At 35.2% G+C, this 25,837-nt stretch overlaps 1 protein-coding gene across 1 annotated transcript in view; it reads left to right on the top strand.

The window, feature by feature from the left end:
• Positions 1 to 25,837, top strand: part of FSIP2 (fibrous sheath interacting protein 2) — a gene marked incomplete at both ends in the record, with an annotated part of 90,774 nt that overhangs the window by 51,774 nt on the left and 13,163 nt on the right. Inside the window, 3 exons of the mRNA XM_080799173.1 lie at positions 1,410 to 10,951; positions 13,785 to 14,279; positions 15,952 to 16,052. Of these exons, the coding sequence (XP_080655299.1) occupies positions 1,410 to 10,951; positions 13,785 to 14,279; positions 15,952 to 16,052 (10,138 nt within the window). The remainder of the gene's footprint in view (positions 1 to 1,409; positions 10,952 to 13,784; positions 14,280 to 15,951; positions 16,053 to 25,837) is intronic.

Here is a 25,837-nt window from a genome sequence, read left to right as displayed (position 1 = left end):
GGCAATTTCTTTACTGACAATATTCCAATAATGCATAGTACCCCTGAACTGGATCAATAATTCCAGTTACCAGTAACTAGTTGCTATAATACCAGTTCAGATACATCACTTGCCAATCATTCAAACAGGAAAACACATCCTACCAGTCACACCCACCTGCATGGGGGTTCATCTCCCATCCTTAAAACTGTCATTCTTTCAAGATGGATAGCTGTGTGTCTGCAATTTCAAGCTCATAAATATACTTGCTCCAAACACAGCCTAACTAAACTTAGAGAATTATAAAGAAAAACAAAACAAGAGAAGATCCATGATTTCATCCCACTGTTATTTTTCTCTACCAAATCTATTCTCTATTTTTGGACACGTTCAGGGCCTTCCAGTGATTTTACTCCTGCTCCTTATTCCTTTCGGAATACTCTTTCCTCACTTTCTTCATCTCAACATAGCCAAAGCCTGCCTAGCAGTCAAAGCTCAGCTCTAAGCTTCCCATCTCCACAGTTTTGCCTGATATTACATGCAGAGGTATAACAGATGATTAAGTTTTGAGGAAGTTTTGAGAAAAAAATAGCGTATTTCTCTGGCTGCCACTTGAAGAAGTTGGCCATCCCAGGTAGGTATATGATTTTCAATAAATACTCTTTTGAATAGAAAAAAAGAATAGAGGTGTGACACACTAAAATCTAAGGGTTAAAATACTACTGACACTGCAACCTATCCCTAACCCTTCTGGAGTTTAGCACATTTTCATTTCAATCAAGTCATTGTTGCAACACATCTCTGTAGCTCCCCAAAAGTAATAGAGGGATGCCTGGGTGGCTCAGTCTCAGGTTATGTGTCAGGCTCTTGGTTCTGGCTCAGGTCATGATCTCACGGTTGTGGGATTGAGCCCCCTGTTGGCTCTGTGTGCAGCGTGGAGCCTTCTTGTCCCTCCCTCTCTGCTCCTCCCCCCAACCCAAACAAATAAATGAATAAATTCTTTTTTAAAAAGTAACAGGTAACCTAACACTAAATATTTTCACTAAAAAATAAATTTTAAATAATTACATGAGCTCTCTAGAGATCACTGCAGACAAGCTAAACTGTAACATCAAACTTGGAAATCAGTTTTCTGCTCCATGATCTCCAGCTTCTTAGAGCTCCTAACCCATCTAAGCAAGACAGATATCAGCACTTAACTGAGAGACTTGAATTCTTTAGGGTTATTTTCTCAATTTTCTGGCTAAAATTCAGATTCCACAGGTGGGTAATAAATGTCTGAATAAAACCCAATTTCTTTCTTGACTATGTTTTTCTTTTTCTTTAGGGAGATATTCCATAGGTGAAATTCAAATGTAAATAATTATCAATATATTGAATTTTACATATTTCTCTTTATGCATGCTAAAAGTGGTAATTTTTTTTTCCAGTTTCCAGTGAGGAGAAGGTGTCTATTATTTCTACATTGTCAAGGAAAAGATGTGAATCAAAACAGCCTCTGAGAAGTATCTACAATGATTCTTCACTTAATCAACTTTGTGAACATCTCACTGAGTCTATCATTTGCCATTTAACTTCAAGCATTTCTGGTAACACCAAAGATAGTAGAGAAAGGGAGAAAATACTGGAAAGCCAAAATGTAGGATTTAACAAGATTATTTCTATTGATTCTCAAATGTTTGAAAGCAGGTCAATTTCTATTGGAGAACTTGCTTTAAGTATTTCTGATATCGTTACTGAAATCCTTTTTAACAGTAACATTATAGAGGTTGACATTGCACAGCAAATGTTTCCTTTAAAAACAAAGTACATTTACTGCCCAAGAGCAGCTTCTGCTGACTTTGATAATCTCTTTCAGGATCTCTTAACAGGAGTGATTCATGTAATGTCCAAAGAAATAGGAATAAACCATCATCTTGAAAGTAATGGAAGAGAAAAATCATTTTCCATGTTTAGAAGAAATAGTGTGACCATTTGCAATGAAACAAATACCATGGAAAGACAGAAAGGCTCCAGAGATTGGAAATCATCTAATTACCAAACTGATCATCTCCTTCAAAAAAGTAAATTAAATTATCTGGCATGTAAGTTAGACAATCTGATTGGTACCCTAAAAACTCGTGAATCCAAAGAAGTAGTCAATAAAGTTTTTAATATTGTTTTAGATTTATTTTTACCAGATGAACATCCAAGTGAAGCCATGAATTCTGATAAAAAAGCAGGAATATTTTTTCCATCCTCAGATGATCAGCAAAGTAATAGCCTACTTGGAAATAACTTAGGCCTTACCCCCAAATCAGTTTTTCTTCTCAACATTGTGTGTGAGAAACTTATCAGAACACTTTTGGAAAAATGCACAAACACTGTTTTACTTGATAATAGCCCTCTTTTCAATGAAATGTCAGCAGAAGAATGTAAACTTTTAAAAACACTGCAAAGTGTAGAAGATGAAGAATTTGATTACTGTAAGGGAGAAATGGACTGTGAACAATTTCAAGGAGATTATATGTCAGATTTTTTAGAAAATCTGGCAGAAATGGATCAAGATTTATTATCATCAGACTCTACGCTTACTGTTATTTCCCACAGCTTGGTTAAATCATTGATGGACAAACTATGTCACAGTGTACAACTCCCCCAAAGCCCACCTTTTGCAAACAAGTCTTTGAAGTATACAAGAAAAGGAATGCAGTCTAGTTTCATAAATGCAAAAGGGCCAGAATTAACAGAATTAGGACAAAGTAAAGCCTTTTTAGGATTCATGAGTTATGATGGTAATGCTTTGACAGGATCCCTGAATAATCCCAGTGGGGTTAGCTCCGAAGTAAAAGCACCATTTGGCAAGAAATGTTCAGTAAATTCCACCTCTGTGTCACCTCTCAAAAGACAGGGAACAAAAGATGTGGATTCAATACCCATCCATAATAAGATCTATCCAGGAGATATAAATACAGGTGTATACTCAGCCACGTTTTTGGAGGAAATAATTTCAGAACTGTTTTTTAATCTCTCTACTTCACTGTGGGACAAAAACAAAAATATCACAGAGGACTGGCTTTATGAGATGAATACAATATTTGTCAACAATGTAGTCAATGAGTTTAATAAGGCACAAGTTACCGTTTTACGGAATGTTGAAGAAAGGCTGTGTTTTCCACCAATCCATAAGGAAACTATTAGTAGAATTGTTGATGCAGTTTATTATGATGTTTTACAGCAATATAAAGTGAAAGTGACCTGTGATGATAATCAAGCATGTGACAATACCTCAATAGCAGAACAAATAACTAATGGCATATTGTCAGAGATTTTAGACTACCAACTCCCATCTTGCTTCAGAGGAAAGCTCATTCCAAATTCCTATTACCCTCTCCAAGCTGAAATTATATTGCAGAAACTTCAAAATAACATGAGAAAATTTACTTCCCAGTTTAGGTCTTCAACAAGCTACAGCACCATGTTGTCCCACTCATTTTTGGAAGATATCATCCAAAGACTTTTATCTCAACTTGTTCCTTCACCCAACAAGGCTTCCCCTTTGGGGAACAAATATTTCATGAGTTCTGATTTCAATGAAATGTCTACCTGTATAATAAATAAGGTTATATCAGCTATTTCAAAACATAAAATTTGGTTCACTATATATGATAATCAGTATCTATGTACTGGAAAAAACCTCCAGAAGATGGTGGATTCTGTTTATAGTAATATTGTGCAAATGTCTGAGTCTCTTGTTTCAATACAGAAAAGTATAGTCAGCCGAAGCCCAATTATGACTGATCGAATAGCCAGTTTTATTATCCAAGAGATTATTGAAAATCATCTTCAGCCATTTTTGTGTGGAGAAGGTTTGCCTCGTCCAAAGACTCCATTGGATGCAGTATCAAATATGGTTAAGCAGGTTCTTAATGAAGTCATAGAGTCTCACAGATTCCAGACATCATCACCCTTAAGTATTTATCCTGAGACATTTGTAGGGGAAATTGTTGCCAGACTTTTATCAAAGATTTTTAGTCCAAAGCATGACACTGAAATTGAACTGGAAAATATGACCCAAAAAATAGTGAACTCAATAAATAGCCATTTTAACAAAGCTAAAATTCACTTTCCATATGATGACAAAGAACAATCTTACACCTCTGTAAATATAGATATTGTGGATGAACTTGTCACCTCAATTTATAGAAATGTTTTAAAACAGCATGGGCTAGACCCTGAAGTTGATAAAGAGTCTAAAGACAGTGATATTTTTGTGGAAAATATTACCAATTTAATTATAGCAGCTATTTCAGATTACCTTCTTCATCCACTCTTTTCTGGCGATTTGTCATCATCATCTCATTCAATTTCAATGGCTGATAATATTGTTCAGGACATTCTTGGTAACATCAGTAAATCTACCAAGCCAAGTCAGAGTTTATCTCCATATAACACTTTGCTTCCATACACGTTTTTAGAAGACATGATAAGAGTACTATTATCTAGAATCTTTCCTTCTGCATCTAGCATTGTTCCAGACAGGGAAACTCCAAAAGACAGATCCAGAGCGAATTTCAATGAAATTGCTTCAAAGATAATCAGTGATATTAGAATGAAAATTTCCCAACATGAAATTCGATTTTCCAAAAATGAAGAAGAAACCAAGTTTGTTTATTCAGAAGATGATATTCAGCATCTCGTTGACTCAGTATTCAAAAATATTTCACAAAACTCTGAGTCTCAAGAACCATTTGAGCAAAATATCACAAGCAGTAGTGATATTTTTATTGATAGAATAGCAGGGTTTATCATTAAACATATCTGTCAACACCATCTTAAGCCATTTGTGGATGGAAATTTATTACCTTCTTCATCATACACATATTTGGACAATAAGAAAAAGCAGTGGTTTTATGCCACTGTTTATTCCTCAACCTTTTTGGAAGATGTAGTCTCTGGGGTTTTAAGCAAAATAGTCCATAGGGTATTAGGCATTGTACAAACAAAACCAGTAAGAGATTCAGAAGATGAACTGTTTGATAAAGCTGAGAAACTCATACATTTGATAGCAGAGGAATTCTCAGACTTTGAAGTTAGTATTCTAGAAAATGCTGAGGAACAATTGTGTTTGCCTCCAGTGGAGAGAGAGAGAGTCAAGAACATTATTGATAAGGTGTACAGCAAACTTCTGCAAGAATATGAGATGGAAATAACACCTGACAAAGATTTTCTAAATGACACAAAGACATTAGCTGCAAGGATAACCAAAATCATCCTTGCTGAAACTTTTGATTTCCAAATTCATCCAAACCTTGTAAGAAAGCTTCCTTTAAAGTCACACTCCAAACTCAATACTAATGTTTTGATGAAGAGGGTTCAATGTAACATTACCAAATCAAGATTTCAAAGGCAGACATCAACAATATATACTACCATGTTATCACATACTCATTTGGAAAAAATTGTCACTCAGCTTATATCTCAGATGAGTCCACTGGCCTCCAGAACAGAACACCCAACTACTTCTCAATCAGATCTAAGTAATACAGTCATAAAACTGATAAATGAAATTATGTCAATAATTTCAAAACATGCAATATGTATTATTAAACATGGAAATGAAGAACAAAGTATGATTTCAGAAAAAGATATCCAGTCTATGGTTGATTCCATTTATGCTGATCTTTCATATTCAAATTTATACCAATCTCTTAAAAAAGATAAAAAAGGTATAAGTAACATACCTGTTTCAAAAATAGCAAGTTTTATAATAAAAGAAATCTTTAACCACCATCTTCAGTCATTTTTATCTGTAGATAAAACTCTTGTTTCATCTGCAGTTGATCAAACATACAAACAGAATGTAGCAGATTCTAAACAAAGAGAGTTGTCTTTCATTGTGAACTCAGCTTTCTTTTTGGAGGAAGTAATTTCTGAGCTTTTATGTAAACTCCTTTATGCATTCTCACATAATTTCTTGGCTGCTGAAAACCCAGATACAGTAAAAACCAAAATTGCCAGCATTGTTACAACCTTAGTAAACTCAATTGTTCAGGAGTTTACCACATCAGAGATTTTAGTTGCAGATAACTTTGATGATGATATGCGTTTTTCGGAAGGATATAAAGAAATTGTTCAAAAAACAGTCAACCTTATTTATGAAAAAATTTTAGATGAATATAAATCTCTGATTCAAGTATACAGGGCTATACAAAGTGACACTGTTCATTTTGGAAGAAAAATATATTATTTGCTATTAGAGGAAATTTATGATTATCAGGTGCAATCATTAGTTTCAGGAGAATTAGTGTCTTCTTCCTACTCTTCCCCCCAAGCTGATAATATCATCAGAAATGTGCTCAATGTAATCACAAGTGATAGCCATACCTTGCCATCATGTATTACTGTGCTGCCTCGTTCTCTTCTGGAAGATATGATTTACAAGCTGCTAGTGCATATCTTCCCTTCACCTGACACTGAAAGTGAACTAAAAGAGGAAGAAGTCACCTCAGATGATGAGTTTGTAGATGCAACTTCAAAGCTGACAGATGAAATTATCAAAGAAATTTCTGAACATGAGATCCGTCTTGCCACAGCAGAGGAGAATGCAGAAACTATGCAATTAGAAATGATTGAGAATTTGGTTGACTCTATATGTAATAATATTTTGAAAAAATCTGAATTTCAAGCGGAAGTACAGAAAGGTGCAGACAAAAGAGGAGGCTCATTCCTCAGTAAAATAGCTGGATTCATCATGAAGGAAATCATGGATCATCATCTGCAGCCATTTTTACATAGTGAAGAATCTTCCAGTGATGTATCTGATTATGGGCAAAAGTCCGTACTTAGTAAACCCGGTAAAGAAAAGACACAGCCTGCTCTATATTCAGCTACATTTTTGGAAGATGTAATCGTTGACCTTGTTTATAAATTTTATTCTCTTCCAAGTATTACTGAAGATTCTAAGAAAAAAGAAATGCTAGAGCCAGACATTGTGAGCTTAGCTATAAAATTTGCAAATTCTCTGATAGGAGAATTTAGGAAAAATAAAATTAAAGTTCTACCAAATGCTGAGGAAATGTTTTCTTTTCCACCAATTGATAAAGAAACAGTTGACAAGATATCCAATTTTGTGTATGATCAGTTCATAGGAAAATATGGCTCTAGTGATATTCAGAAGGATGACAAAAGTAACGTTGTAGCAGAAATGATTGTTGCTTTAGCTCAGAAGGCAATCTCTGCTTTCAAGATTCAACCACTTTTTTCAGGAGACTGGTCTTCCACTTTCTTTTCATTTCTAAATCCAGATAACATCACCCAAAGGGTTCAGCACCTACCGCAGCAAACCTCTACACAGACAAACACATGCTTGAAAGGGAATGAACTTGCTTTACCAAAACAATCATATAAACACACTTCTGTAACCACAGGCCAGAAAAATGTGTCAGATACTTTGGAAATAGATAGCAGTACAATAAGTAGAAAGAAAAGTTTCAAAACTGAAGAGACATCAATGAAAAAAGGTGACATCCAAGATCCAGTAGTTACCTCTCTAACTACAATTATGAAAAGCAACATGAATAACATGTTATCAGTGCCAGATGCAAATGTGATAAATGAAAATAAAGAGACAGAAAATAAAATGGAAATTTCAATAAAGTACGAGAATGTATCAGAAGTCACTTGCCCAACTACTAGTGTGAAACATAAAGACAGGCAGGAACCAGATTTGAGGGTAACTCTTAAAAATAATGAAATTGAGAAGATAAGCATATCAGCTTCAAAGGATGAGAGGAGACAAGGTAATAAGGTACACACACAATCTCCAGTAGTTACTGATGTTACAGTATATGAGGAGGAAATACCTGGACCAAATTTTGAAATAAACAATGAAAATAAGATTGACAAAACAAGAGAAAATACATCAAAGGAGGAAGACAAGCCCTTTCAGTTATCCCTGACATCCAAAGTGAAGAATACAGAGACCACAATAGAAAATTTTTTGAAAACAGTTATCCAAAAGCCAAAAAAAGAGGATGAAAAAGACCCTCCATCTCAAACAGATATAAATGAGAAACAGTACTCAGATTATGAATACGTTCAAAATGTCATTGAAAACATTTATGACAATATTTTAGAATTATATCCTTCTCGAGAATCAGCAGACTATTCAAAACCTCAAACTCCCCTAAATGATACAACATCACATGTAATTCAAGAAGTTTGCCAAGATTTTACACAGTCTGTTTCAACAAAAGATTCATCCCTCTCAATTAACAAAAATCTTCCAATCAAAGAGAAAGAAGAAAAAGAGAAAGTGAGGAGTATAGAAAGAAGGAAAGAGATAGAGAGAGAGAAAGAAAAAGAGAAAGAGAGTAAGAGAGGGAAAAAATCAGAAAATGTGAAAAATAAGGAGATTAAAAATGAACCTAGTAAATCAGACAGTCTTCAATACCCATCAAAAAGTAAACCTGGAATTGTTCCTGCTAAATTTTTAGAAGATGTTATCATCGAGATGGTTAACAAATTGCTCTTTTCTTCATCATCAGAAACACGAATAGGTGACAGATGTCAAAATGTAAGTGATGATGGTAAAAATCAAGCTGAACTTTATGATATAGCTATGAAATTTATGGAGTCACTGTTGAAGGAATTTTCAGATGCTCAAATTAAGGTATTTAGGCCACATAAGGGAAATCAGTTTTTTCCATCTGTTGATAAAGTGTCATCAGTTCCTAAAGCACTTCCCAGGCATAAAGAAACAACTACAGACGAAACATCATCCAACATTAACAAAATAACTGTGGATAAAATGCCACTTACGCATAAAATGACTGAAACACTGTCATCAAATAAGATACCCTTCCTAGATAAAATACAAGTAATTGATAAAACATTGGTCAACAAAGTTGTCCATTCTTCTGTGTGCAATATTTTGAAGGAATATAAGTCTCAAGACTTGATCTGTAAGAATATTAAAAATAATGGGGAAAATTTAGCACGAAGACTAACCAGTGCAGTGATAAATGAAATTTTTCAACATCAGCTTAATTTCATATTTTGTGATGAGGTTCCAGTTTCAGCATGTTTGCCTCTGGAATCTAAGGATGTTGTTAGGAAGGTCCAAAAGGTGGTACAAACAGCCAGCAAAGAATATCAACCATTATCACCATCTACTATCATGCTGCCTCATGAATTTTTGGAAAATGTTATTTCTGCTCTTTTAGCCAAAATTTTTTCAACAGTATCCAACACTGAAGTAGAAACATCTGAGTACAATTGGTTCACAGAACTGGATTTCCTTCAAATGAAATTATTAAATACAGTTACAATAGCAATCTCCAAAGATAAAGATATGACCATACAATATGTGGAACCTTTACATCCCAATGATGATGAAATTATTCAATTAGTGATTCATTCTATTTATAATAATCTCTTGTCACAGTATGGATCACAAGAGATAATACAAAATTGTGTAGCCAGCGGATGCAGAATCCTTTCAGAAACCATAGTTGACTTAGTCCTAAAAGAAGTGACTGGCAGTCAATTGCAAAACTATTTTTCTGGAGAGCTAACTCCACATCAGTGTGCAGAAGTTGACAGTGTTGTTGAAAATATTCTTAAAGATGTTATCCAAACTCCTGATGCTCTCCAGCCTCAACCATCACACGTTCATATACTGCCTTATAATATAATAGAAGAAACTGCTGTAAAATTTTTATCAAAGCTTTTATCTGTGTTTCCAAAAGTGGATAAGGAAAGAACCAAATCTCTAGAAACTGACATGCAAAAAATAAGCTCAAAAATATTAAATTCAATACAAGAATTTATCTCCAAAAGTAAGATTAAACTTGTATCACCAGCCAAGGAATTGCCTACTGTACCTTTAGCTAACAATGAAACTATTGAAAAAGTAGTTAATTCTGTTTATGCCAGTGTTTTAAAGCACTCTGGCTCACACACTTCTGTATTTAAAGATTTAATGGGTAAAAGTAATGTCCTCTCTGATATAATAGGTCTTTTAATGGTGAAGGAAATTTCCAATTCTGAATTTCAACCTCAAGTAGAGGACAAAGTATCAAGTTCAGGATTAGTTCTGGAAGCTGTCAAAATTATGGAAAAAGTGCTCAAAACTGCTGGTGAATTTAAGTCTCAGGAAAAGTCTTCATCCAAAAAAGGTTCTATGTTAGATGCCAGGTTTTTAGAGGAAGCACTGGCCTTGTTTTTGGCTAAGATAGTAAAGTTGCCAAGTGCCTCAAGCAAAGATGCAAAAAAATTATCAAAGCCCGAGTTAAATAAAATTGCATCTCAACTGACAAAATCTGTGACAGCTGAAATTTCCCAAAGTAATATTAATCTTGTTGCTGCTAATCCTGAAGAACACCTTTTAAATCCAGAAAGTATAGAAATGATTTCTCAGGTTATTGATTCTGTTTATAGTAATGTACTCCAACAGTCTGGAACCCAGGAAGAACTTTATGATGATATAAAATGTACAAACACTGTTTTCTCTAGAAAAGTGGCTAGTTTAATTATTAGTGGAGTTTCACAATTTCCATTAGATACAGTTACCAGAAAGAATTCAAATGCTAATCTCTTTGGAAATCTAGATGTTGATAGAATTATTCAAAAGGCCCAAAAGCATGCTGCTATTGATATAACACATGAGTTAGAGGAAGAAGAGTCATATCAAGATTCAACTGGAAATTTTCCAATTAAAATAGTTCCTCATTTTGGGAATAAACCCATCAAAATAGATCCAGAAATTATCTCAGAACACTTAGCAGTAATTTCTGTAAAAACTCAACCTCTTGAGAAACTCAAGATGGAGTGTTTAAGAAAAACCGGACATAGTATAACAGAACTGAGAAAGGCATCAATAAATGGGAGAAGCTACTCCTTACCAGACACATCCAATGTAGAAAAGATAAAGAGAGAAAGACGTTCCTCATTGAATAAGTTGGGACGACTGGATGTAAAACCCTTTGAGGTAAGTGCAAAAGCAATAGTAAAAACATAAGTAAATAGTGAGACATGGTGGTTCTGTGATTCCCTTCCTCCAACAGGCATATGGGAATGCATTTTTGTTGTTACTGTCAAGCCCTATAGGAGAACTGGTTGCATGGGTTCATCCATATAGTCATATAATTTACTGGGACTTGCCATATCAGTTTAGGGGCTCATTTTCATATGAAAATCAGTTCAGAGTGGTTTTTTTTTTTTTTAAGAACAAAAAGGCAGGGACCTACCCTTAACAGTAAATAAGGCTGACTGGTATTTATAATCTTCAATTGCCAATTCAGAAGAGACACAATCCTGCATAGCTCCTGTAAGTTCTTTATTGTGGATATCAAAAGCAGTTTTAAAAGGCCAGTTAATAGAATATCAGGATATATGAGGTTTCAAAAACTATCTAAAAAAGTTTAAAATAGTTTAATTTCTCAAAATTATAGCTTATACAGTGGTAAACTTTTTACTTTTAGCAACATTTATTAATAAACATTCCACTAAAAATCCTAGATTATACTGGTTTCTTATTATTTTACTTCAATTATATTAGCTTCTTCAAATTTTTCTATACTCTCAGTAAAGTGCCCAGTTTCCCCTTTTACCCGTATTCTAGACCTTGGGCAGCTACCCTAATGCTGCCATTTTGATGAACCAATTTCCTCTTGCTATGGACCTAGCTCTGCCTTAAAGCTCTATACTAGGGCCCCAAATACATTAAACTAAGTAGGACTTTAAAATATCAAAACTTTGTCCTTGTTACATGGAAACTATACCACTGAGGACAGAAGGATTGTCTGGCCTATATACTTACACTGACCTACACATTTTGATTTTTGTCAAATCCCCTTATATTGATGGTGTTCACTCATTAGAAGACTGAGTGTACTTAGGGAAATAATCTGTGGCCTAGAGCAAAGTTTTATAGACCTTTTCTCCCTGGAGCATAAACTTGAATTTTTTTCCAGTGCTGTTCTGCAATACACTGAACTAAGTCTTAGGGCTGGTAAATATGTCAATTAGTGCTTTATGTTGTCATACTCAAATATTGAGATCATTATGAGCTGAGGCATAATTTAATCTTCTTTGCCCTAAACTTTTTGGATCAGAGGACAGTCCTTTTCACCCTTAATTTTGTTCTTATATATGTGTTCTCATCATTCTATTAGCATATTATTTAGCAGTCTTCATTTATATACAAGTAATCCCTTGGGGGTTTAATTTGTGTGAACAGACTGTAGAATAACATTACTCAAAATTGGTTTTTAATTATCTGTAGAATTTTCTGTCACAAATCTTACTTTTAGTCATTCCCTCTCTTTGTTTAAGTCATTTATAGAACACACCAAGCAGGAAAGAGAATATTTAATAAACCAAAACAATCACCTGTATCTTTTTAAGGGGAAGAAAAGCCATCCTAAAAATTAAAAAAAAAAAAAGTACATTAAAGCAATAGATACAGAGAACTCTATTAAGACACATGATTTTTTCAAGAAACAGACTGAGGGTTGCGGGGGGGAGGGGGGATGGGAGAGGGTGGTGGGGAAATGGACATTGGGGAGGGTATGGGCTATGATGAGTGCTGTGAAATGTGTAAACCTGACGATTCACAGACCTGTACCCCTGGGGATAAAAATACATTATATGTTTATTAAAATAAAAAAATTAAAAAAAAAAAAAAAAAGAAAGGTAGATTGAATCAAAGAACTTACACATTTGATGGCTCCGTAACAGGGCTTTGTTTTCTGTTTTGAGTAGTATAAATTCCCAACACACTAGGCATATACATATCAAAATTATGTACAGTAATAAATTCCAAAACCACATGGGGTGATTTTTGATTCTCTAAACCACTAATTCCCTTTACTGACACAGAAAATCAAAATTGATTGTGTTTTAATTTCTTTAAACAGCTGTTTCTATATTTTTCCACAGAAGATATTCTTTTAGGACACCATTGTCTGAAAAACTGGCTCGCAGTATTACAAAGGATGTTGAGGTTTATGATTATTAAGTCAGTTTGGAGGTTCTGTGGCATCATCAAAAACAACAGAAATTAGAGAAATTCTGTTATCTACAATTGTCTTTTCTTTGATTTGTCTTTAGACATTGGAAATGGAAAGTAAGACTTGACTAGAAGGGTAAATAAAATAAATTAAGACTTGTTTTGACAATTCTTTTGGAAAATATAACCAAAGGTTCAGGAGTGGAAGAATAAGGATTAAGGAGTCAAAGACCTTCACAAGTCTGGTTATTCATCATTTTTAAAAGCCAAGATCAGACAATATCTTGTTTTTTTTTTTTTGGTTGACTATATGTACTATATGTACTATATGTACATTTAGGATTCTCTATGATTGCCTATCTAGAATTTTAGAAAAATAGATTATAGTGTCTATTCTGTCCCAAAACTTTGAAGGTCAATGGAAAAAAAAAGTAAATTATGAAGCAACAAAATTTAAGTTTAATTTAATTTAAGTTTAAGCAAAAAAAAAAAAAAAAAAAAAAAGAAAGAAAGAAAGAAAGAAAGAAAGAAAAGAAAAGAAACCAGTGTTAGATGTTCCTCTACACTTTGGAGTAGGTTCTGATAGATTAATATGATCTCTGGAATATAAAAGAAATGCTAGACACCACAAATATTTTTCATAACTTTCATTTGTTTCTTCTTTTTAAAACATTGTTAATATACAAATAGTTGAAGATAATATTCCTTAAACTGAAACTATAAATCATATTAAAGTAGTTAAATTCTAATAGAACCACAGGAGATTGATTGAGGCATTTGTTTTTAATATGCAATGTACCTTCAATTCCAGGCTGTTTGCAGAAATTCATTTCAGAATATAAGAAAGCCTGATATCACCAAGGTAGAGCTTTTAAAAGATGTTCAGAACAAAAAAGATCTTATCATTCGGTTAGTAGCTCATGATATTGATCAAGAAGATTCAGCAAGTACCATAGAAGAGGAGCTAATGTCTGAAGATGAAGTTGTTTTAAAAGAAATTGTACAAGAAGAATGCTTAAGAGAACAATTTGAAGACCAAGTGAAAGAAGCCATGAAGCCAATAGAAAGCAAAGTTGTCTCTCCTAAGCCAACAATAAGCACAAGTAGCCTGAAAAAGTTTTTGTCTCTAAGCAAATGTTGTCAGCCCACATCCAGTGTAAATATTGAAAGTACTGAAGCAACCTCAAATCATATAGTAGAACCAAAAGAAAGAAAAGTTAAAAGAGCTATTGCTGAGATTGACATGGCCACATGCTCAGCAACCATGACTGAAACAGGCTCTCAGGAGAAAAAGCCACAGAATAAGGTGAATGAGAAACATAGCTGTCAGTGACCGATATCAATGGAAAGAGTAGAGATCTTCAGAAATTCTGTCTGAGAATGTATCTTAATTAGCCATAAAAGAACACTAAAATGGTTCCAGTCTCCTCCTAAGCCTAGTAATATTTATGGTATGAAAGAAATCATTAACAGATGAACCCATGACACTCAATGGAGGGAAAGCAGATAATAGAAAGAGACCTAGATTAGTTAGAAGCCCAAGGAGAACATAAAATAGAAACCATTGAAAAGAAATGCAAGCTAATTATTTAAATCTATAATTTAATAAATTTCAGTTCCTTTGTATTTTGGCTGGTAAATATCCAGACAATCTAAAAAAGATTCATACAAATTTAGATTGTCTGGGTCTAAATCCTGACTCTCACTTAATAGCTATGTGTGCTTTGGGCAAGCTACATAGCCACATTATTTAGTTACTTAGACAACATGCCCAAAATTAACAAGCTAATCAAAATATTTTAAATGTCACCCTTATAACCAGCCCATAAGCTCCACTATCATCATGGAGTATAGCTCTTGTCCCTAATATCATACCCCTCAAATGATGGTCTGGATTTCAGTGATCATTGGGGTATGGCCCTGTCCAAAAACTGGTACCAAAACATGTTTTTGGAAAGGGTCTATGATTTAGGATTTCCTGGTAAGAAAATTCTATTGAGTATCCACTTGACATGATTCCTGGGTATGGACAAAAGCTGAGATGAACAAGAGAAAAAGAACAGAGATACAACTCTGTTCAATTCAGAAGCTTAACAAGTAAATTATCTTAATGCATATTCTGATCTATCTGTTGGGAAGCTATGTGTGATTTCATGACCAGATGCAGTCTTCAGAATAATTTTCTTGAGCCTCATAGTCAGAAATGCTGGCTTCATAGATAACTAAAGAAATATTATAGCATAACATTTGCAAAACTCAAGATGGAGGGACACCTGGGTGGCTCAGTGGGCTTAGTGTCTGCTTTCAACTTAGGTCATGATCTCAGAGTCCTAGGATGGAGCCCTGTGTTGGGCTCTCTGCTCAGCAGGGATCCTGGTTCTCTCCATCTCTCTGCCCCTCCATCTGCTCGTGCTCTCTCTCTCTCTTTCAAATAAAATCTTAAAAAAAAAAAAAACTCAAAATGGATTATATGAATAATAATTCCAATAATAGTAGCTTTTTGGGATTTTAAGAAAAATCACAATAAAGATATTCTCATAAAAAATATGGCCATGAAATCACATGACTTCCCAACAAACAGAGTACATATTAAGATGGTTGACTTGAAAAGCTTCTGAATTGACCAGAGTTATGTCTCTGTTCTTTTTCTTTTTGTACTCAGTAAAATAGGATTTAAAATATTTGTAAAGTGCAGAAATGGAAAACTATATTCTTCAAATACTGTTTAAATTTATATTAAAAACTATTCAAACTCCAATATAAAATATAGATCATCAGCACTGAGTCATTTCCAAAAAAAAAAAAAAAAATTTTTTTTGGAAAGAGACCTTTTCATTAGAATTAAGAGATTCATCTTTTAAGTAATCTCTAGAATTTTTTTTTATTACGGTGTAGATTCGAGTGCAAAGTATGCCAGTAAGGTGAGAAAGTACATGTCAAACTCGACTTTATCTAACACATGTTTTTCACTTCTCCAGGAAGAAAAAAAGAATCCTAGTACTGAACCAACACATTACTTCATACATAGAATCATGAGTTCATCTTCATACAACCAAGAAGATCTGATTTCATCTACCAGGTATATGAAATTAAAGCAATACAAAAATAGAAATCTGAGATGAAAATAATACTTGTGGGAAGAATAGGGTCCCTGGTAAAACTATGGTTGGGCAAGTATTCAGCCTTGGACTTTACCTCACTCCTTATTCTTCCCTCCTATACCTTCTCACTGTGGAGAATTCCTGAGGCAGTCCCCTTTTTACCTGATCCCTCATTTTCAGTTACCTGGTTTCTACATCTTTTATAGTATAGCAGTGTATTGGATCAAGAATTTGCTAGTGTATTTGGTTTGGGTTTTGGTTTTTAACCTGGGAGATAGGCACAATGATACCTGCACTATCAAGCCAAGGAGTTCCTGCTCAACTCTCTTCAGTAGCTAAATGTTCCAGTGTATATAAATGCCTGTAAGAAGAATTCAAAGATGAAAGGGGGCATTGTAAGGTAGAGCATTCAGAGATGAAGTCTGGAAAACAATGGAGTTTGATATGGGCCTCTAAGTATAGAGAGCATTTATATAAGAAGATAATTCAGGTTTGGACAACTATAGGAACAAAGACGGGAGTGTGTGGCAATTACAGATGACAGAGACAATAAAGTATACTGTAGACTTGAAATCTAATAACTATATCTAGGAGAGTTAAAACTTTTTAAAATTGTTAAGTTTATGAATATTCTCATATTCATATATTCATAACCCAGAAGAGGTAACATTTTCAATTATAGGAGAAGGAATGGGTATAAAGAGAAAAATCTGCCTGGTTACATTTATTTCCACATAGCATGGAGTTGTTTCTTTTTGACACTGACTCTGACATTATTTTGGGGATACCCATCATTGCCTCTCTTTCCTGCATAATGGTTATTTTAAAATACATTATTAATGTGAGCACCTCTCTATTGTTTATATCAATGATGAAGACAGAGGGCATAGATGATATCAAATAAAAGTCATTTTAGAGCAAGATGGCAGACCAGGAAACTACAGGCCCTTGTCTCCTCAGGGAAATAAACAAACAAACAAAAACTACAGGCTAATCAAATAACCTTAAATGAGCTCTGAAAAATAGTCAAATATTTGCAGTAATCAAGTGAATGTGTAATCAAGGTAAAGCCACATTCAAAATGGTAGTAAATTCCAGATTTTTGCTTGCCTTTGCACAATCCCCTCTGCAACATGACAAGACACAGTTGGGAAGAAATGGCCCAATTCCCAGTTCCCTCCCTTGGGATGGAAAAAGCAGACTGGAACTTGCTTGCACTGTTCTGCTAGCTGTGGGCTGGCTGAGGAAATGTTTCTGTTTCACCTAAATAGACTGAGACAGTGGCATAGTTTGGAACTATGCCTGGAAATCACAGAAGGCAGCTGATGGGTCCCACAGTGCATGAAAACCACAGAGGACTACAAGATGCACCTGAGAGCAAGTGATTACTGGCAAAAGAATACAATGAATATTGAAGGCCCTGAAAAGAAGCATGATGGGAAGCATTCTTGGGAAATAAAACATTTAAAAGAAGATCTGACAAAAGGGAGTCCTTGAAGTTCAACTGGGAAGTTGGCAGAAGGAGGACCCAAAGCTCACCTTGTCCCCTGGATACAACAGCTAACACCCATGCCAGTGTAAATAACCCAGGAAATGACCTGAAGAATGGGACAAGAAACTCCACAACTAAAGGCAAAGAAGAGGCCACATCAAAAAGGGTAGGAAGGGTAAAAAGGGGTCTGGGAACAAAATGGACAATGGCCTTCTCAGGAAGGAGGGAGCCAATGGCATAGAGAAAGGTCAAAAACAGACTTTTCACACTGGGAAGCTCACAAATAGGGAGCTTGAATCTACATAATATTTGCCTTTGAAAGTGAGAGGGGCTGAATTTCATGAGTTCTTAAAACCAGTAGGACTTAAAGTCTATTATTTTAAAAAATCAGTAGGCTTGGCTGTGGTAGAGCCCAGAGGTGTTAAGAAGTGGAGTCCCTGCCCTTAAAAAGATATCATGACAAACAGCCCATGCAGATACAGCATAGAACCAGCAGTTTGAAAAATGCAGGGGACAGACAGGAGGAAGACTGATCTGTTCATATCAGTGTACAGCCCAGAGAGACAGGGATCATGGGGAGGCCCCTTCAGTAGCAAAGGAGCCAGCAGGTATCATTTCCCTCCCTTCATCCCCAGCATAAACAATGGCCACCTGTGGGAACCAGTGCAGCACCAACACTCCTTACCTTCCCCCTACACACACACATACTTCAGCAGATTTACCCTTCTCAGTCATGCCCACCTCAGTACTGGTACTGCAGGCACCTCCCCCAGAAGACCAGCTCAAACCGTGTCAACACCACATCACCTGACCCCTGAGTATTTTGCAGGACCTCAGTTCCAGCAGGAGCGGAGGCAGGTCTCATTTTGTAAGCAGACCACTGCACCTTGCTGCCCACAATAGGCAAAGATAGCCTCTGCAAACAATTGGACTAAGGAAAAAAGAGACCAAGACTCAACAGCAGAGCATACACAACACACATAAGAAATACTCCCTGAAGTGCAAGGCCCTGGGGAGCAGGAAATACTGTGCTGCAGGGCACTACAGGACATCTTCTTCATAAGGCTATTATCATTAAGAGCAACTGAGTAGCTAACTTTTCCTAACACATAGAAACAGACACAAAAAGTGACACAAAATGAGGAGACAGAAAAACATCTGCCAAATGAAAGAATAGGACCAAACCATGGCAAGAAACCAAAGTTAAATGGAAACAAATAATATGCCTGATAGAGAATTTAAAGTAATGATGACAAAGATACTCACTGGACTAAAAAAAAAAAAAAAACTGGGGACACTGGGGACACCTGGGTGGCTCATTCGGTTGGGAATCTGACTCTTGATTTCAGCTCAGATCATGATCTCAGGGTCATGAGACCAAACTCTGTGTCAGACTCCATGCTCAGTGTGGAATCTGTTTAAGATTCTCTCTCCCTGTACCCACCCCCTTCTCTCACTTGCTCTCTCTTTCTCTCTCTCAAAAAAAAAAAAAAAAAGTGGCAGACATCAGTGAGATATTTAATACAGAGATCAAAAAGAACCAATCAGAGGTCGAGAACACAATAAATGGGGGTGCCTGAGTGGCTCAGTGGGTTAAGCCTCTGCCTTTGGCTCAGGTCATGATCCCAGGGTCCTGTGATCAAGCCCTGCATCATGCTCTCTGCTCAGCAGGGAGCCTGCTTCCTTCTCTCTCTCTGCCTGCCTCTGCCTATTTGTGATCTCTCTGTCAAATAAATAAATAAAATCTTAAAAAAAAAAGAACACAATAAATGAAGTTAAAAATACACTTGATGGAATAAATAGCAGGCTAGGTGAAACAGAGGAACAAATTAATGACCTAGAAGACAGAGAATGGAAAGTAATCAAGTTGACAAAAGGAGAGGAAAAAATATGCAAATTGAGAATAGTCTTAGGGAACTCAGTGACTCCATCAAGCATAATAACATCCACATTCTAGGGCTCTCAGAAGAAGGAGAGAGATAAGGCAGCAGAAAAATTTATTTGAAGGAATAATAGCTGAAAACTTCCCTAATTTGGGGAAAGAAACAAATATCCAGATCCAAGAGTCACAGAGATCCCCTCAAAAGTACAACCTAAGGAGGTCCACACCAAGACACTTACTAATGTATGGCAAAAGTTGTGATAAAATACTTTAAAAGTAGCAAGAGAAAAGAAGACAGTTACATACAAGGGGAAACCCCCATTAGGCTATCAGTGGACTTTTTAGCAGGAACTTGCAAGCCAAAAGAAAGTGGCATGATATATTCAGAATGCTGAAAAGAAAACATTTGCATCCAAGAATACTTTTCCAGCAAGACTATCATTCAGAACAGAAGAAGAGATTTCTCAAACAGAGTTTCTCAAACAAAAACTGAAGGAAGACATGACTGCTAAACCAGCCCTACCAGAAATATTAAAAAGTACTCTGTGAGTGGAAAGGAAGACTATAAGTGAGAGTAGGAAAAGTAAAAAAACACAAAAGCAGTAACAATAAATATTTCTATACAATCAAGGGATTCATTAAAAAGAAATGTAAAATATAACACCTTATACCAAAAACATGAGAGGGAGAGGCATAAAAATATGGAATTAAACCTAAGCAAACATCAACTTAGTATACACTCCTCTTTATATAAGATGTTATACGTAAAACTAATGATAACCATAAATCAAAAACCAGTAACAGACATGTAAAGAATGAAGAGAAGGGGATCCAAGTACATCACTAAATAAAGCCAACAAACCATGAAAGAAAGCAAAAGAAGAAAGGATCAGAGAAAATCTGGGTTTTTTTTTTTTTTTAAGATTTTATTTATTTGACAGCTCAAGCAGGGGGACCAGCAGGCAGAGGGAGAGAAAGAAGTAGGCTCCCCATTGAGCAGAGAGCCCAAGGCAGGACTCATACCCAGGACCCTGGGATCATGACCTGAGTCGAAGATAGATGCTTAACCAACTGAGTCACCCAGACACTCCAGGATCAGAGAAAATCTATAGAAACAACCACGAAACAAGTAAAAAATGGTAATACATACTTATCAATAATTACTTTAAATGTAACTGGACTAAATGTTCCAAGCAAAAGACATAGGGTATCAGAATGGATTAAAAACTCATATGCTGCCTACAGACACTCAAGACAAAAAGACACCTTCAGACTGAAAGTGAGTGGATGGAGAAACATTTATGATTTTAAAAAAAAGCTGGGGTAGCAATAATTATATCTGAAAAAGAAGCCTTTAAAACAAAGACTGTAACAAGAGGCTAAGAAGGATACTATATAATTATAAAGGGGGCAATCCAACAAGAGGATATTACAATTGTAAATATTTATGTATTCAATATGGAAGCACCCAAATACATAAAACAAACATAAAAGAAAAATTTTGTTAATAATAAACATAAAAGAAAATAAAAGAAATACTTGAGAGTAATATAGTAATAGTAAGGGATTTTAATACCCCACGTACATTGATGGACAGATCATCCAAACAAAAAATCAACAAGGAAACGTGGCTTTGAATAACATACTGGACCAGATGGATTTAATACACATACTCAGAACATTCCATTCCAATACAGCAAAATATACACTCTTTTCAAGGGCACATGGAACACTTTCCAGAATAGATCACACATTAGGCCACAAAACAAGCCTCAACAATGTTTTTTTAAAAATTGAAGTAATAGCATGCATCTTCTCTGACACCACTGCAAACTACAAATCAACCCCAAGAAAAAATCTAGAAAGACCACAAATACATGAAGGTTAAATAATATTCTATCAAACAATGAATGGGTCAATCAAGAATTTAAAGAAGAAATTAAAAATTACATGGAAATGGGAAACAAATGAAAACAAAAACAATGGTCCAAAAGCTCTGACATGCAGCAAAAGTTGTTCTAAGAGGGAAGTTTATAGCAACACAGGCCTACCTTAAGAAATAAGGAAAATCTCAAATAAACAACCTAAACTTACACCTACAGGAGTTTGAAAAAACAAACAAACAAACAAACAAACAAAACTTAAACCCTGGAGCACAACAGAAGGAAGGAAATAATAAAATGTAGAGCAGAAATAAGTGATACAGAAACTGAAAAAAGAAAAAAAAGAACAAATCAAATGAAATCAGGAAATTGTTCTTTGGAAAAATCAACAAAATTCATAAACCTCTAGCAAGGAAAAAACAAAGAACAAAAATGAGAGAGAGAGAGAACCCAAAGAAATAAAATTGATAGTGAAAGAGGATAAATAACAACCAACACCATAGAAATACAAATAATGGTAACAGAATATTATGGAAACTTATATGCCAACACATTAGACAACTTAGAAGAAACATAATATTAGAAACATATAACCTACCAGAACTAAAGCAGGAAGAAATAGAAAAATTTGAACAGAACAATTGCCAGCAATGAAATTGAACCAGTAATTAAAAAACAAAACAAAACAAAACAAAACAACCCAAAAATAAAAGTCTAAGACCAGACAGCTTCACAGGCAAATTCTACTGAACATTTAAAGAAGAGTTAGTACCTGTTCTTCTCAAACTATTTCAAGAAAATACAAAAGGAAGAAAAAATTCCCAGTTCATTCTATGAAGCCAGTATAACCCTGATACTAAAAGCAGATAAAGACCATACACACACACACACACACACACACAACTGCAGGAAGATATCTCTCATGAATATGGATGCAAAAATATTCAACAAAATCATTTCAATGGATGAAAAACAAGCATTTGACAGAGTACAAAATATATTCATGATAAAAACCCTCTGCAAAGTAGATCTAAAGGGAGCATAGCTCAGCATAATAAAGACCTTATATGAAAATCCCACAGTAAACATCATACTCAATGGTGAAAAACTGAGGGCTTTCCCTTAAGGTCAGAAACAACACAAGGATTTCCACCACCACCACTTTTATTCAATAATGTACTAGAACTCCTAGCCATAGCGATTAGACAAGAAAAAGAAATAAGAGCTATCCAAAACTGGTAAGAAAGAAGTAAAACTCTCATTGCAGATGACATGATAATACCTATAGTAAACCCTCAAGGCTCCACCAAAAAACAGCTAGAATTGATAAATGAATTCAGTAAAGTTTCAGGATATAAAATTAATGTACAGAAATATGTTGCATTCCTAAACACTAATAATGAAACAGCAGAAAATGAAATTAAGAAAACAATCCCAGGTGTGCCTGGGTGGCTCAGATGGCTAAGCATCTGCCTTCTGCTCAGGTCATGATCTCCAGTTCCTGGGATTGAGACCCACATTGGGCTCCCAGCTCAGCAGGGAGTCTGCTTCTCCCTCTCCCTCTGCCTCCACCCCTGCTTGTGCTCTCTTTGTCTCTCTCTCAAATGAATAAATAAAATATTAAAAAAAAAAAGAAAAGAAAGAAAACAATCCCTTTTATAACTGCCTCAAAAACAATACTATATCTAGGAATAAATTTACCCAAAGAGGTGAAAGACCTGTACTCTGAGTACTATGAAACACTGATGAAAGAAATTCAAAATAATGCAAAGAAATGGAAAAAATTCCATGATTGTGGGTTGAAAGAACAAACGTTAAATTATCTATACTACCCAAAGCAATCTACAAATTTAATGCAATCCCTATCAAAATACCAACAGCATTTTTTCAACAGAACTAGAACAAACAATCTTAAAATGTGTATGGCACCACAAAAGATCTAAAATAGCCAAAGTAATCTTAAAAAAGAAAAACAGAACTGGAGATATCACAATTCCAAATTTCAAGTTCTATTACAAAGTGGTGGTAATTAAAACAGTATGTTACTGGCATAAAAATATACACATACATCAATGGGATACAGCAGAAAACCCCAAAATAAATCCACAATTATACAATCAATTTATCCTTAACAAAGGAGGAATGAATATCCAATGGGAAAAAAGACAGTGTCTTCAACAAATGGTGCTGGAGAAACTGTACAGCTGAGGAAAGAAAAAAAGAGAAAAAGAGAGGAAAGAAAGAAAGAGAGAGAGAGAAACAAACTGGGTGGACCTCTTTCTTTCATCATACACAAAAATAAACTCAAAGTGGATTAAAGACCTGAAACCACAAAAATCCTTCAGGAGAGCACAGGCAGTAATCTCTCTGACATCAGCCATAGCAATATTTTTCTAGATATGTCTCCTGAGGCAGGGGTAATAAAAGCAAAAGTAAACTACTGGGACTACATCAAAATAAAAGGTTTCTGGGACGCCTGGGTGGCTCAGTTGGTTAAGCAGCTGCCTTCGGCTCAGGTCATGATCCCAGCATCCTGGGATCGAGTCCCACATCGGGCTCCTTGCTCCGCGGGGAGCCTTCTTCTCCCTCTGCCTCTGCCTACCACTCTGTCTGCCTGTGCTCACTCGCTCTCTCTCTAACAAATAAATAAATTTAAAAAAAATTTAAAAAAAATAAAAGGTTTCTGCACAGCCAAGGAACAAACCAACAAAACTAAAAGGCAACCTACTGAATGAGAGAAGATATTTGCAAATGACATATCTGATAAAGGGTTAGTATGCAAAATATATAAGGAACTGATACAACTCAACACCCAAAACACAAAAATTCAATTAAAAATGGGCAGAAGACATGAACAGATATTCTCTAAAGAACACATACAGATGACCAACAGACACATGAAAAGATGCTCAACATTACTTATCATCAGGGAGATGAAAATCAAAACCTCAATGAGAATATCACCTCATAGCTGTTAGAATGGCTAAAATAAAAAAAATAAAAAAAAATAAACAAAAAACAAAAAACAAGAAACAAGTGTTGGCGAGGATGTGGGGAAAAAGGAACTCTCTTGCACTGTTGGTGGGAAGGCAAACTGGTGTAGCCATTGTGGAAAACTTTTTGTAGGTTAATCAAAAATTAAAATAAAACCACTCTACAACCTAGGAATTGAACTACTGGGTATTTACCCCCAAAATACAAAAACACTAATTCAAAGGGATATATGCACCCATATGTTTATTGCAGCATTATTTACAGTAGCCAAACTGTGGAAGCACACCAAGTGTCCACCAATAGATGGGTGGATAAAAAAGAGGTGAGATCTCTCTCTCTCTCTCTCTCTCTCACACACACAGTGGAATATTATTCAGACATAAAAATTGAAAGTAATCCTGCCATTTGCAGTAACATGATCAGGGGCACCTGGCTAGCTCAATCATTAGAGCATGAAACTCTTGATCTCGGGTTCATGAGTTTGAGCCCCATGTTGGTCCTAGAGCTTACTTAAAAAAAAGAGAGAGAGAGAGAGAAAAGAAAGAAAAAAGAAAAAGACTCATGCAATAACATGAGTAGAGCTAGAGAGTATAATGCTGAGTGAAATAAGTCAGCCAGAAAAAGACAAATATCATATTATCATACTCATATCTGGAATTTAAGAAATAAATGACCAAAGGTGGGGCAAAACCAAGAAGCAGACTCTTAACTATAGAGCACGAAAACTGATGATTATCAGATGAGAGGCTGTGGGAATGTGAGAAATATGAGAAGGTGATTAAAGAGTACACTTATCATGATGAAATAAAATAAAATGATTTTTAAAATAAGCAATAAAATGAAAACAAAAAACAAACCAACAAAAAGCAACCAACAAACAAAAAAACAGACCCAGAACAGACAATTTATAATGGGTTTATTAGGATGTGACCCCATCATAATTCAAAGATCTGTATATACTGTCTTTAAGAGACTCACTTTAGATAGAAGGACATACATAGGTTGAAAGTGAAAGGATAGGAAAAGATACCCTATGCAAACAGAAACCAAAGAGAACAGAGTTAGCTATACTAATATCAAGGAAAAGAGACTCTGAGTGAAAAACAAGAGACAAAGAACATTATTATAATGACAAAAGGGTTCATTCACCAAGAAGATGTAACGATTATAAACACATATGGAACAAACTTGAAAGCTCCAAAATATATGAAGCAAACACCGACAAAGTTGAAGAGAGAAACAGACAGCTCTAGCTCTCCAAGAGTAAGAGAGGTCTTCAATAAACTACTTTCAGTAGTAGACAGAAGAACCAGATGGAATGTCTGGAGGACTTCAACAAGATGATAGATCAATTGGAACTAAAAAACCTATACAGAACACACTCCACCCAACAACAGCAGAATATTTTTCCCAAGTGTACATGGAACATTCTCCAGGAGAGACCATATATAGATCACAAAACAAAGGTTCATAAATTCTAAAATATTAAATTCATACTTAGCATCCTTTCCA

This window comes from Martes martes (genome assembly GCF_963455335.1).
Source record: "Martes martes genome assembly, chromosome: 3".
In the NCBI taxonomy this organism is placed as follows: domain Eukaryota; kingdom Metazoa; phylum Chordata; class Mammalia; order Carnivora; family Mustelidae; genus Martes; species Martes martes.
This window is presented reverse-complemented; position numbering and strand designations above follow the sequence as displayed.